The sequence below is a fragment of the Gossypium hirsutum genome, chromosome D12 (assembly GCF_007990345.1).
Source record: "Gossypium hirsutum isolate 1008001.06 chromosome D12, Gossypium_hirsutum_v2.1, whole genome shotgun sequence".
Classification (NCBI taxonomy): domain Eukaryota; kingdom Viridiplantae; phylum Streptophyta; class Magnoliopsida; order Malvales; family Malvaceae; genus Gossypium; species Gossypium hirsutum.
The window spans coordinates 59323892-59337298 of NC_053448.1; the positions used below are offsets into that span (position 1 = coordinate 59323892).

The following is a 13407-nucleotide window of genomic DNA, read 5'->3' on the forward strand; positions in this document are numbered from 1 at the left end:
GTAATTTGGGCTGTTAGGTAGGCTAGGTTTTGGACTATTGGGCCTGGACGGCCCATTTTTATTTTGTAAATTGTCTAGGCCAATTGGGCCTTATTACAAAGTGAATCTCAAGAACAGATGGGTCTGATCGGGTTTATAAAGTGAGTCTCAAAATATGGCAATTAAGAGACTGTGGAGTGTTAAACGTGTGACGAAAGTGTTTTTTAGATTTGAAATTGAGATATTGGGTCTAATCCAACATGGCAATATCGTTAAAAATGTTGATGTTTTGCAGTGGAGATGAGTTTAGGTTTCTAGTTTATCAATACATGGAGAACAACAGTTTGGGTGATGTGTTGCACGAAGATAAATGCACAGGTTTACAATAGTAATCGGCGCCGCTTAAGGGTTGGCTTATTTGCACCACGATTATCAACTATCTATCGTGTACAGGGATGTGAAGAGTAACAATATGTTCTGATCTGCTGTATAAACACAACATCCTCGCACTGATGTCTCAGTTTCAGAGAAATCTGATAGAGGTAATGCAAAAAAAAAAAAAAAAAAATCATTACCACTGGCTTTCTCCTTAGTAAACAGCGCAGTTGTACTAAAACTATTATTCTTAAGATATGATAGAACTCATCTTCTCGCATAAGTCATTTGCTCTCTCTTGAGAACTTGACATATCTTCACTCAAACCAGAGTCCCTAGCAAAATCTGGTCGAGGCGTATTCATGAGTTCCATTATAAAGTTTACATGCCACAAGGACATCCTTGCAAAGAAGAACGGTCGTAAAGTTCAAAAGACAGACACCCTTAGCACATCTATAGGAATTTGCAAATCTAGTCACCAGCTTCTCACTTATACCCCTGAATGAACAACAGCAACCTCCAAACCAATTATCAGCGACCTCTTGCCAGTCAATCGATGGCGTTTCCACAAAATCTGTACGAGCGAAAGAGGCTAACGTTGCAGATTGAGGTTGGGGCGCTGGTGGCGGAGCCATGTTTCGTGTTGCCGGAATCCATAGCTATATTGCACCGGACAGTTTACGGATACTACTGTCAAAACTTTACAGTAAAAAAGTGTTAACATAAAAATAGCTTGTACACATGTCAAAAAATCATAATAACAAATATAACTATTAACATTTATATTTTTTATTAATTTAATCTTTAATTTCTTTTAGTTAAGTTTAATTTTCAATATTAAAAAAAAGTAATGATCAAATTTAGTTAAAAGATAATAATGGTTAAATTAAAATATATATATATATATTGAGATCTAAATTTATCATTATACTTAAAAAGAATTCATAAATTTAATTTAGTTAAGAAATTAAATATTTTGAAGAAAAAATAAATTAAATATTAAATAATATTAAAATATATAATTATTAACACGCTTATTTGATAAGCCATTAAAAAAAATTTTCCAACATTTTTTTTTATAATTTATTCGATAACTTTAATAAATTTTTATCCAAAATTACTAGCTACCTACTACTTAATATTGAAGATCGAAGAGATTAAGTTAATTTTTTTAAAAATATATTTAAAATAAATTATCTCTTTAATGTTGTTAAAAACTAAAAGTGAGGGATTTATATAAGTGATTTTACATCATTTTGTAATTTTTTATATGATTAACATTTTAACAATTTAACTATTAAATTTATCTATATATTTATACTTGTCATGTATGTAAATATTTTAATAATCCGATATCTCTATTATATCTATTTAAAATATTGTCTATATTAATATATATTTAATGGTTGAAAGTTTTTTTTAAAACATAAAATGAATAATTAGAAATTTTAAATTTATGGCAAACTTGACGTGCATGATTTATACGAATGAAGCATGAAATTAGTGGCCAAGATAGAAAGTTTTACTTGGGATCTGAATTAAATTGTATATTTTTATGAGAACTAAAATGCAATTTCATTATTTTAATAGCTTCTATCTTTACAATTTTTTAAATCATTAAATCAAATTTTTATCATTTTTAAGAGGTCAAAGTACAATTTTACTATTTATAACTTAAAACTATGTAAATTTTTAAGGGTTAAAAATTAAATTTCACATAGGAAGGGGGAGGCCTTGCCAACCTCCCTTCGCACCGCCACTACATGCAATTTGATAGTTGAATTATTAAAATATTAATGGTATGAAAAGTTACGATATGGAATCTTTATTTTTCACCGTTATAAGTGGATTTTTCCTAAAATTAAATATTTCAAATTATTATATTTAATTTTATCCAAAATTATATAAAATATCATATTAATAAGATTAAAATTATGAAATAAATAATTAAAAAACAAATGGGCTTACAGGATGCGGAAAATTAATCAATAAACTCACTCGAATGAATACCTTAAGAAAACTAAAAGAATTATGAAATAAGTAATTTTAAAAAATCAAATCTTATTATTATTTATTAACTCTTACAAGCATAACAGATAATTTTATAATATAAATTCAAAATTTATAAATTTATAAACTTAACTTTTCAATTTGCCAAAAAATAACTTTCCATATTCGCATGTTTGGCACCACTAATTTGTAATCAAAACAAATATTTAATTGTGTCGTTAATTGTATGGAAAAAAAAGCAAATTATTGTGGGTAGACCTAAAATATTTTAATATTATTTTATATTTAAATTTAGTTTTAATATTTGAATTTTTATTTCTTTTTTACTTTCTAAGTTAGGCTTCAAAATTCAATTTCATACCTAAGTTTTTTCATTTTGATACTTGAGTTTTTATTTTTTCTATTTAAATACTTGAAATTGGCTTTAATGTTTAATTTGGTATTTGTGTTTTTATTTTTGTACCAACTAAGTACCTATGTTTTTTTACCAGAGCACACTATCATATATTCATTGGGCCACATAAATTTGTTTGGTTTGGGTACCAAATTGAACATTGATGCCAAACTTAAATATCAAATTGGGACTAAAATTCTTAGGTATTAAATTGAATTTTGAAGCCAAATTCAAGTATCAAATAGTATATTAACCCTAAAAAATACGGTTTACAGTAAGGGTCAAGCCCAATAACTCCGTCAATCCAAAGGTTCAAATTTAAATCCACAATCTTTGGCGGGCTTGGCCCTGTTCAAACCCTCCCTACCGGCGGAGTTTAGGGTTTTGTAGCAACTGAATCTGTAACAGATTGTACGGACATGGAGAAACCAGTAGCGACACTCGATAAAGGCGCAATATGCTCGGCCTGGAACTACTGCGGCCAGAGATTAGCCGCCGGCTCCGTCGATGGTTATCTCTCAATTTTAGATTCTCGTGACCCTTTGTCTTCTTCATTCACTTCCTCCTCCAAATTCAAGGTTCACTGAAACAAAAGAATACATTTTTTTTCCTTTCTGTATTCATTTTTATCTAATTAATAATTATCCATTTTAGGCTTAAAGTTTGATTCACCCCCCCTTTGATTTAGGTGCACGAAGGTTGCGTTGTGAAGGTTGCTTGGATCCCGCCCGAGTATGGGGTTGCTGTTGCTTGCATTGCAGAAGATGGGACTTTATCAATATGGGAAGAGCTTGTAGAAGGTAATTAATTTCTTGACATTTAATGGTTACATTTGGTAAATAATATTTCGAAATTGCCAATTCATATTGTATATTCCTGTTAGGTACAAATCCTCTTGAATGGAAGCTATGCACGAGCTTCAAAACTAGCTCTAAGGTTTTAGATGTTCAATTTAGTGTCACTCAAACGAGCTTGAAAATGGTGAGCTGTAAAATTGGGTTTTTCTTTTCTTCATCATGTTTCCATAATAGCACATATAGCTTTTTGTGCGTTAGAGTAGCAGTTTTATAGCATATTAAAATTCCTCTTTATTTTATAGTTTGCTGCTTACTCAGATGGCTTCGTGAAAGTCTTTGAGCTCCTCGATCCTTTGGAACTCAAGAATTGGCAACTTCAGGTGATCAGTTCTCTCCAACTTGGTCCACTTATCCACTTTATGATTTTCTTTTAACTTTCTTATGTTCTTATTTCCAGGCCGAATTTCAAAATGTTATAGATTCGGTTTCCATAGTAGGGAAGGCTTCATGCTTGACAGCATGTATTTCATGGAATCCACAAAATGGTGAAGGCCAAGAATCAAGCTTTATTTTGGGTTTCAATTCTGACACTCCACAACTCAATTCCCCCAAGGTATTTCCGTATTTGTTTTCCTTGTAACTAAATTTTGCTCTAATATGATGGGAATGGAGTAGCATCAATTCAGTTCATATATGCTCGCATTGTATCTGTAGTTATTGAAACTTATTTGGTTTGATTCATCAAGTTCCAGAAAATTTGAGTTATTGAAGCTTGTGCAAGCCTGGTAGCCATATTATATAACTTACACATTGATGTGAGGAATTTGTGTGGTAGCATTATTCTTAAGCTAACATAATTGTGTGAATGTGTTGTTAAAATTGCTAATTTAGACTCACTCTAGAGTTCAATAGGTGTGGGAATTTGATCCAGCTCATCAGAGATGGCTGCCAGTAGCAGAGTTGGCTTTGCCTGGTGACAAGGGAGATCAAATATATTCTGTTGCATGGGCACCAAACATTGGACGGTAATGGAAATAATTTTTCTTTTTGAAAATTGTGTTTTTCCACGCACCATTGGCCTGCAATTACTAGCTCTGTAAACATTATTATATAAAGTCCACAAGTTCCTCATTTGCATTGGGATTCAACTTGGATAGTTTCCAGATCATTTTGATTTGTCTGTTGAAACTGATTACTGCCTTCTTTTGGTGATGTAGGCCATATGAGGTAATAGCTACTGCATCTGAAAAAGGAATTTCTGTATGGCGTGTTGGATCAACCACTGACATGGATGGAAGGCTCTCCATGGATAAGGTTGCATTGCTTTCTGGACATAACAGTGAGGTATTCAATATTGAGAATTTTACATTTTGAGGTTCTTTATATTGTTTTCTGTTAGTCTACATATGATTTGTATAGTTATCACTCCTCTCTAGTTCGACTTTCAACATGATAAATGCAGTTTTCAGTCAGATGGTGAGATAAATCGTCTAAAATCCTCCCTGGTAGAATTGAGGGCTTTGAAAATTTACATTACTAATCTTGCCAGGATTTCAAAGTTTCTTTCTCTGTTTCTCATTGCGGATAACTGCGTTACTTTTACACGAGCATTCGTGAGATGAAAACTGCACCTAAGACCTGGAGAAAGAGGTTATTAATAAGATTCAGAGGAACTGCTGAAGTTTATGCCCTACATGCCTGCACTGCTATCCCACAATAGTTTAGGTAGATCCGGTTTCATTTTCATGCAAAGGGTTTGATTATTTCAATGTTGTTTGATGATCAGGTGTGGCAGATGGAATGGGATATGAGTGGAATGACCTTGGCAACCACCGGGGGTGATGGGCGTGTAAGGCTGTGGCAATCTAACTTGAACGGCACTTGGCATGAACAAGCAACGCTTGAACCCACTTCATCTTAGGCCTTTTATAATTTCGTTATTTAATTCCTTAGCTCTTCTTTTGCCAGCCAAATTGTGCATGTTTTCCAATTGAAGGCTTTTGCTGCTGCTATTGTATTTTTAAACACCATCTACTTTGCTGCTCATTTTTATATAAATATGAATGAATCAAATTTTATATAAATATATAACACTTAACCATGATTATGGCATGCGAAAATAAGTTAGCATTTTATGCATACAAGGATGATCAAATCTACTTCAAACCATTAGAATTTTTGTCCGAAGTCTTCATTTGTCTTGATGCTGGATTTAGCACTCTGATGAAACAGAACCTAATTTCAGGGAAAGGAAGGACCATACAATTCATTAGTTTTAGGCTTAATATACCATTTGATACCTGTATTTGGTTTTTATTTTTAATTTTGTACTTGGGTTTTTTTGTCCCAATTTGATATTAAGTTTGACTTTAATATTTAATTTGGTACCCAAATTAAATGACATCATGTGGCTTAATAAATGTTTGACATATGTGCTCTAGTAAAAAAAAAGAGATAAATTACACCATTAAACCCTAATCACTCTAAAATAGGGTGTTTTTATTTTGGTCACGTAAAAATAAAATGATAAAGTTATCATTGTCGTTAATGAAATTGAACAAAGGGGTCACTCATCATTAAACCCCTATCTTCTATTGTTCTTTTTCTTTTCTTTTTCTTTTTCTCATCTCTCTTCTAACCCAAGAACTTTAATGGTTGCCTCCATTAAAGATGTCGTCTCTGCTTTCGTCATACTACTGCCGCCTCCTACTCTCTTAATCTGTAGTCTTCCTCCAATAAACTCAAATAAACACCATTACCATCACTCATTTTAAATCTAATTCACAACACTTCATTCGTTAACCATCACCTCCATCATATCCCCCACTTTTTATCATCATCGCCCACCACACTATTTAAGCCCCTATTCAACCACCGATATCTCCATACACCTGAACCAAGTGAGAAAAAGATTCAAAAAATAAGAAATGCCCAAAAATAGAACTTGAAAAAAAAAAAGACAAGTCAAAAGACAAGAAAGAAACAAGTGAGAAAAAGATGAAAAGAGAAAACACCCTAGGTCTGATCAAGATTCAAAAAAATATGGTGATGATCGATTTTTAATTTTGTGCCTCTACTATATTTAAATTTGGGATTTATGCTTTACTCTTTAATTTGACATAATTTAATTATATTATTTTTATAATTTTATTTATTAGTTCAAATAATTAATGTCAATAACTATTTCAGTAAGAAGGTTAAAAGTGAATTTCACTTAAAATACCATTCTAACACAAAAAGTATATATTTTCAACATGATAAGTTAGAATTTGTGATTTTAAGAAAAAATTCACATAAGTGTTTTAACCAGAATAGTTAAGTGTGTTAATTATTTGTATTAACCTATGATATTATAAACGTAGAAATACTAAATTATGTCTGTAACAGCCCGATTTTAGGTTTAGTCGGAACAGTGGTTTCGAGACCACATATTCTACGAGGAAAAAATTATTTTAAAATTTTGACATGGGTTGCATTATGATAGGAATGTTGCATGAAAATACTGATATGAAAATTTTATCGATTTAGTGATTAATTAATGAAAGAACCTATTTGTATAAAATGTAGAAATTGAATTCTAGAAGCTAGAAGGGTTAAATAGCTATGAAATTCAAAACTAGAGGTCCTTATATGGTAAATAGACTATCAATCAAAAGATGGTAGATTTTTATGGATGAATCATCCATGGAATTTGAGAAAAAGAAAGGGACTAAATTGGAATTTGGGGAAATTAAAAGATGATAATTAATTACATGAGTATATCATCTTTTTCTATCATCTTCTTCCCCAAAATTTACATGGAAACCTTAGGAGAGAGAAAAAAGACTTTCTTGGCATAAATTGATAAGTAATCATGTCCCGTTTTTAATAATTTTTATATTTTTGAGATTGAGATAACATGTTCTCTCTATTTAGAGGATTTATTTGAAAAGTTATCAAGGTATGGAAATTGTGCCATTGATGAACATGCTGAAAATTTAAAATTTATGGTAGAAAATGAAAGGTTGTTAGTAAATAAACAACTTTTACAAAGTGATTTTGGGTGAAATTGAGATTTAGGGACTAAATGGCAAATTTGTGAAATTCAAAGGAAAATTATGATTTTTTGAGAAATCTATGGACTGTTATAGATATATATGAATTTCGTTTAGGCTTGAAAAGGGGATTGAATTGCATGAATTTCATTTTTCGAGCCTAGGGACGAAATACGAATTAATGAAAAGTTAAGGGGCAGAAATATAATTTTTCCAAAGAGTATTTTTGAACTAAATTGAATAATGTGAGTGTTAAATAAGTTAAATATGTTGTTATAAATAAAAAAAGATGAGAAATTGATCTTGATCGATAAAAAGAAAAGTGAGAAAAAGTGAAAAATTATGAAATAGTACATTCAACAACAAAACAGTTTAAACAACAATTGTATGACCTTGAAAAATCACAAAAAAGGGTGGAAATTGAATTAGAGGCTGAATAATATATGAAATTAAATCTGAATTAGTCTATTTTCACATAAAAGAAACAGTGTATACAAAAGAATTTTATATTATGAGATATTTAAATTTGGGTGAAACATGGTCAGAATGATTAAGAATTCCCTAATCTGACTCGAAAAAATCATTAAAAATTGTACAAAAATAATTATTGGTTATAATTTATATGTTTAAAATCCTTAATGAGTCTATTTTTAAGATAAATAAATGAGGACATCATTCAAATTCTGTACAATGAGATAATTAATTTTTAGTGAAGAGAGGTCGGAACCATCGAACAGTGAAATAGAGAAAACTTTAAAGAATAAACTGTACTTATTGGCTAAACCAAAAATTTTGAAAATTTTATGGTAAGAAGACATATGAGTCTATCTTCATGTAAAATTAACGGATCTTAATTTGGAGCTCTGTAGCTCGAGATATAAATAAATTAGTGACTCTGACTCAGACAGATAGCTTGATTTTACATACATTAAAATAGTGATAGTATGGATAATGTTGTTTAAATGTGTTATACACATTAAGGATGTAGAATGGAGAGGAGAAGGAAAATTATATGTGAATATTCAGCTAATATGAGTTTATTTTAAAATAGCTAATTTACATGTTATAGGTTTACGGACTGAATTGAATAAAAGTAAATTTTTAGGATAATTTTGTAAAAATGTCAAAAATGACCAAATTGCATGAAATGAATTGTTTTATTATTTAAGTTAATAAATTGAATGAAATTTTAATTTAGATCAAGATCGGGCAGAAAATCGAGGGAAATAGAAAATTTTCAAAATGCCCCTGTATCTTGGTATTTCTGCAAATTAACCTGGTAAGTTCGTATGAACTATATTGTATAAAATATTGATTAAAGTGAATGTTATTTGGTGATGAATAATATATATGTATATGTGTTAGTATTGAACTGAATTTAGAAAACTGAATTGAATAAGAAATATGTGTTTGTATCACTATAATTCAAACTTTATCATTATCATGTGTTTAATTTACTAATTATGTGTGGTAATTATTTTAAGGTAAGTGTTTATTAAAATAATAAATTTATGATTGGGTATTGAAATTGAGACTGATACTGAACTGAATTATGGAATACTGAATATTGTTTTGAGTACTGAGTTGAATTGTGAAGTTACTGAATATTGTTATGTATACTGCATTGAACTGTGAAATTACTGAAGTAATGAATTACTGCAATACTGTGAAACTGATTGAAATAAGAAATTTTAATTGACATTGAACTAAGATGGAAATTGTACTAAAAAGTGAATTAAATACTCTATTAACTAGTCGGGCTAGTCGGATATAGTTGGCATGCCATAGGATATGGGAGAGTACGAGTTTTTGCCGGCTTACTGATCAGGCACTTATATGCCGACTACTGTTACTGTTACCGATTTGGCACTTTGTGTGTCGAATACTGTTACTGATTCGGCACTTTGTTTGTCGAATACTATTATTGTTACTGTTACCGATTCGACACTTTGTGTATCGAATACTGTTACCGTTACTATTATCGATTCGACACTTTGTGTGCCAAATACTGTTACCGTACTGTTATAGATTCGACACTTTGTGCGTTGAATACTATTACTGTTACTGTTACTACTACCGTTACTGATTACTGTTTAGGTATTGTGTACTGTTAAGGTACAATGTGCCGTACTGGTGTGTTTGGTTGGTATCCACGTATCCGCCAAAGCCCGAGTTTGTTAATAAGGTAATTAAATGAAAAGTTAAATCGAACAAAATGAAACAGTTAAGCTATTGAAAGAAACATGATTGTGGAATATAATTTGAAAATGTGAATTGAATATGAAAATGTGAAATGAAAACATGAACTAAATATTCATGAGATAAATAATGACTCAATGTGATAGTATATGATATTAACTAATGAAAGCCAAATTGAATTGTTACTGGAAATATATTATCGAATTTAATACTCAGTTTAGATTGAACGCGGGATTGAGTACAATTGTTCTGTGACAAATGATGAATTTTTGGATAAGACCATAGTTGGACTATGGCACAAAAAGAGCGATATACTCATATCCATAAGCCGTTCTTTGATTCAATAAGAAATGGTAAGAGACTTATGTGTTTGAATTGAATGAATTATAGATTATTATTGATATCGATCTGAAGGAAGTGTGTTTATTGATCATATTATATTTGAGAAAAGAAATTATGAAGTATTAGAGTTATTTAAAATTCTACTAAGCATTCATTGCTTACATATTTGTTTTTATTTATCCTATAGATTATCAAAAGCTCGATTTGGTTGGAAACTTGTTAGAGATATATCACACTATTCATTCGTTATATCGGTATGTTCGAATGATTGGATTTTGGATATAGTGGCATGTATAGGTATTTTGTCTAATAATGGCCTATTTCCATTCACACGAGCAGAGACACGGGCATGTGTCCCCTACTTCTAAGAAAAATTTTGAAAAGTTGAGAAATGACCGTATTTAATTTGTAAAGTCCGGTAATACTTCGTAACTCTGTTTTGGTGACGGATTCGAGTTAGGGGTATTGATGTATCAAATTAAAAATAGTGATTAAATCTCAAATTTATCCACAGAAAAAAGACCATAACCTTGATATTCAAACAATTTAAACCTAAGACAATAATCCTAGACAATATATGCTTTTATTTATATAAATACATATAGTCATTAAATGTATAATAAAAAGTTAAATATTTGACACTATTATTTTGAGGATTTATATATTTTATATTTTATATTCGAGTATTTGATTTATTATCCAATATTGATTTATAATTGATATGAATATAAATCGAAGAATGATTACTCAAATTTATTTTTATTTTAATTCAAACATTTTAAATATTTATATTCGGTACTAAAATTCGAATTACTTGTTGAGATATTCAAACTGAGTATCCATTTTATATATTTAAAGTTATCGTTAAACTTGAAATTTTAAATTTCAAAAAATAATTTTAAAAATTATAATATTTTTAAGAATTGAATTAATGAAGTATCTTACTTTTAGTTATATAAGTATAGCATATTGGGGTGATATTATGAAGATTCATTAAATTTAACATTTATTTTTATTTTTCATCTATATATAAAAATTTGTAAGAATTATTTATTTGATAAGGGTAATAAAAAATGAATGAATGAAAGTTATGAAATCATTTAAAAATTAATTTAGTAATATTTAAATTATATTTATAATTTTTAAAAAATAATTATATAGATTTAATGATTAGTAGTATTATAATATTGTTTTTTTTTTCATTTTCTTAGTTTCTAGAATAATATTTTAAAGGGATTGATTTGCAAGTTGATTTAGGATTGATAACGACTTTGAAGACAAAATTAGATAAATATTTATAAGTTCTTCGTATAAAAGGTACTAAAAAATTTGACACAACATAGCTAAAAAAGGGGACACGTGACAAATATATATGTGCCGCTAAATGTCATGCAAAAACTCATCAAAGTCCAACAAAGTGGAATTTTTTATGCCAAATTTAATATATATTAGGAAAAAAAAGTCATAATTGAAGATTCCGATGGTATTTATTCGGCCGGTCGAAGAGAGTGTGGGCTTTTATTTGTAATATATTGATTTTAGTTGACTATTTCACATCGACAGCCGGCGGGGACAAATGATTATTTCAAAGCAAGTGAATTTGGTGATGCCTATCGCCTAGGCCGCTCTTTATATATCTAAACACCTTTGCACGTCTTCTATAATTATAGCACAGGTCTCAGCCATGGAGAAGCAAGCAACAAGCAAGGTCTGCTGCGTTACTGGAGGTTCTGGATATTTAGGTTCTTGGCTTGTTAAGAAGCTCCTCCATAAAGGCTACACTGTCCATGCAACCCTACGAAACTTAGGTTCTCTCTGCGTATATATATGTGCTTCTTCTTACAGTTGATGAAATTTCTGATGATAATTTGAACTGCAGATGATAAATCGAAAGTTGGGTTTTTGAAGTCCCTGCCTGGCGCACACACCAAACTGGTTTTATTCCAAGCTGATATCTACAATCCCGACGAGTTCAAACATGCAGTTCAGGGGTGTGAATATGTGTTTCATGTGGCTACTGCAAAGCAAACGGCCGACACTCAAAGCTCACAGGTTAATAACTAGTCTCTCTTAGTCTTTCTTTTTTTCAAGTTAGCTTAGCTGCCGACAGATAATCATGGATTTGTTGATTTACATATGCAGGAAATCATTGAAGCAACGGTTTCAGGTGTGAGGAGCATCGCCGAGTCCTGCCTCAAATCGCCAAGCGTTAAACGACTTATCTACACGGCTTCGGTTATGGCAGTATCGCCATTAATGAAAGATGGATTCAACGTCAAATCTTGCGTGGATGAATCGTATTGGACTAATGTTGATGTTGCATCAATCCATGGCCTTCAATATATGCGGGTCACTAATTTTATATTTTACTAATTTAGAACTTTTATCTTTGAATTAATTCTGATCGACTTTCTTTTCCTTTTAATTAATTTTTGGTTATAGACGTATACTATATCGAAAACCTTAGCGGAAAAAGTGGCATTGAGCTATAACGGTGAAGCGAATGTTAATGGCGACAAGCTCGAAGTTGTGACTCTTCCTTGTGGGCTTGTTGGAGGAGAGACTCTGCTTTCATTCGTGCCTTTAAGCGTCGCCGTCATGTTTTCCCCGCTTACTGGGAACTCATCTACTTTGGTGGCCTTACAATACATGGAACAGCTTCTGGGATCGGTTCCTATAGTTCACATCGATGACGTTTGCGATGCCCATATCTTCTGCATGGAGAAACCCACCATGGCCGGCAGATTCATCTGTGCCGCAGCTAATCCAACCATCAGACAAATCGCAACCCATTTTCGAGAAAATTATCCAAAATACCAGATACCAGAAGGGTAAGTAATAAATATACAGTAATCTCTATACTATTAAGCGTTGACACTTGACAGTATAATACAAGGGTCTGGTGAACAAATATAAAATTCATTAGGAAAATGCATATATGAAATTGGTTTTAATGAACGGACAGGTTGATGGGGGAAGAAAAGGAAGGTATCGCATGGGACAGCAGCAAACTGGTGAAGATGGGGTTTGAGTACAAGGAGGACATGGGAAAAATATTGGATGATAGTGTAAAATGTGGAAGGCGACTTGCAGCTGTGGGCTCCCTCTGTTACTGATGTTTTGTTGTTTTATACGTATATGGTGCAGCCATCACTTATTAGATTTTGTCACGGACACAGGAATAATAAAAAACTGTATTAATGTTTATTGGACTACCACATTCCTACCATCTCGGCGAAAAAAAATTATACAATAAATATATATTTTAAAAATTATT

At 31.1% G+C, this 13407-nt stretch overlaps 2 protein-coding genes across 2 annotated transcripts; both read left to right on the forward strand.

Moving 5' to 3' along the window:
• Positions 1-3064: 3064 nt before the first annotated feature.
• Positions 3065-5639, forward strand: LOC107947088 (protein SEH1). The gene is made up of 8 exons (XM_016881642.2): positions 3065-3336; positions 3447-3558; positions 3642-3739; positions 3858-3935; positions 4013-4168; positions 4468-4580; positions 4773-4899; positions 5342-5639. The coding sequence occupies exons 1-8, from the start codon at positions 3178-3180 to the stop codon at positions 5474-5476; spliced, it is 978 nt and encodes a 325-aa protein (XP_016737131.2). The 5' UTR covers positions 3065-3177; the 3' UTR covers positions 5477-5639.
• A 5992-nt stretch (positions 5640-11631) lies between these two features.
• On the forward strand, positions 11632-13345 carry LOC107947668 (putative anthocyanidin reductase). The gene is made up of 5 exons (XM_016882248.2): positions 11632-11938; positions 12010-12182; positions 12273-12479; positions 12573-12961; positions 13096-13345. Exons 1-5 carry the CDS (start codon positions 11815-11817, stop codon positions 13244-13246), a joined length of 1044 nt encoding a protein of 347 aa, XP_016737737.1. The 5' UTR covers positions 11632-11814; the 3' UTR covers positions 13247-13345.
• The last annotated feature ends 62 nt before the right edge of the window (positions 13346-13407 follow it).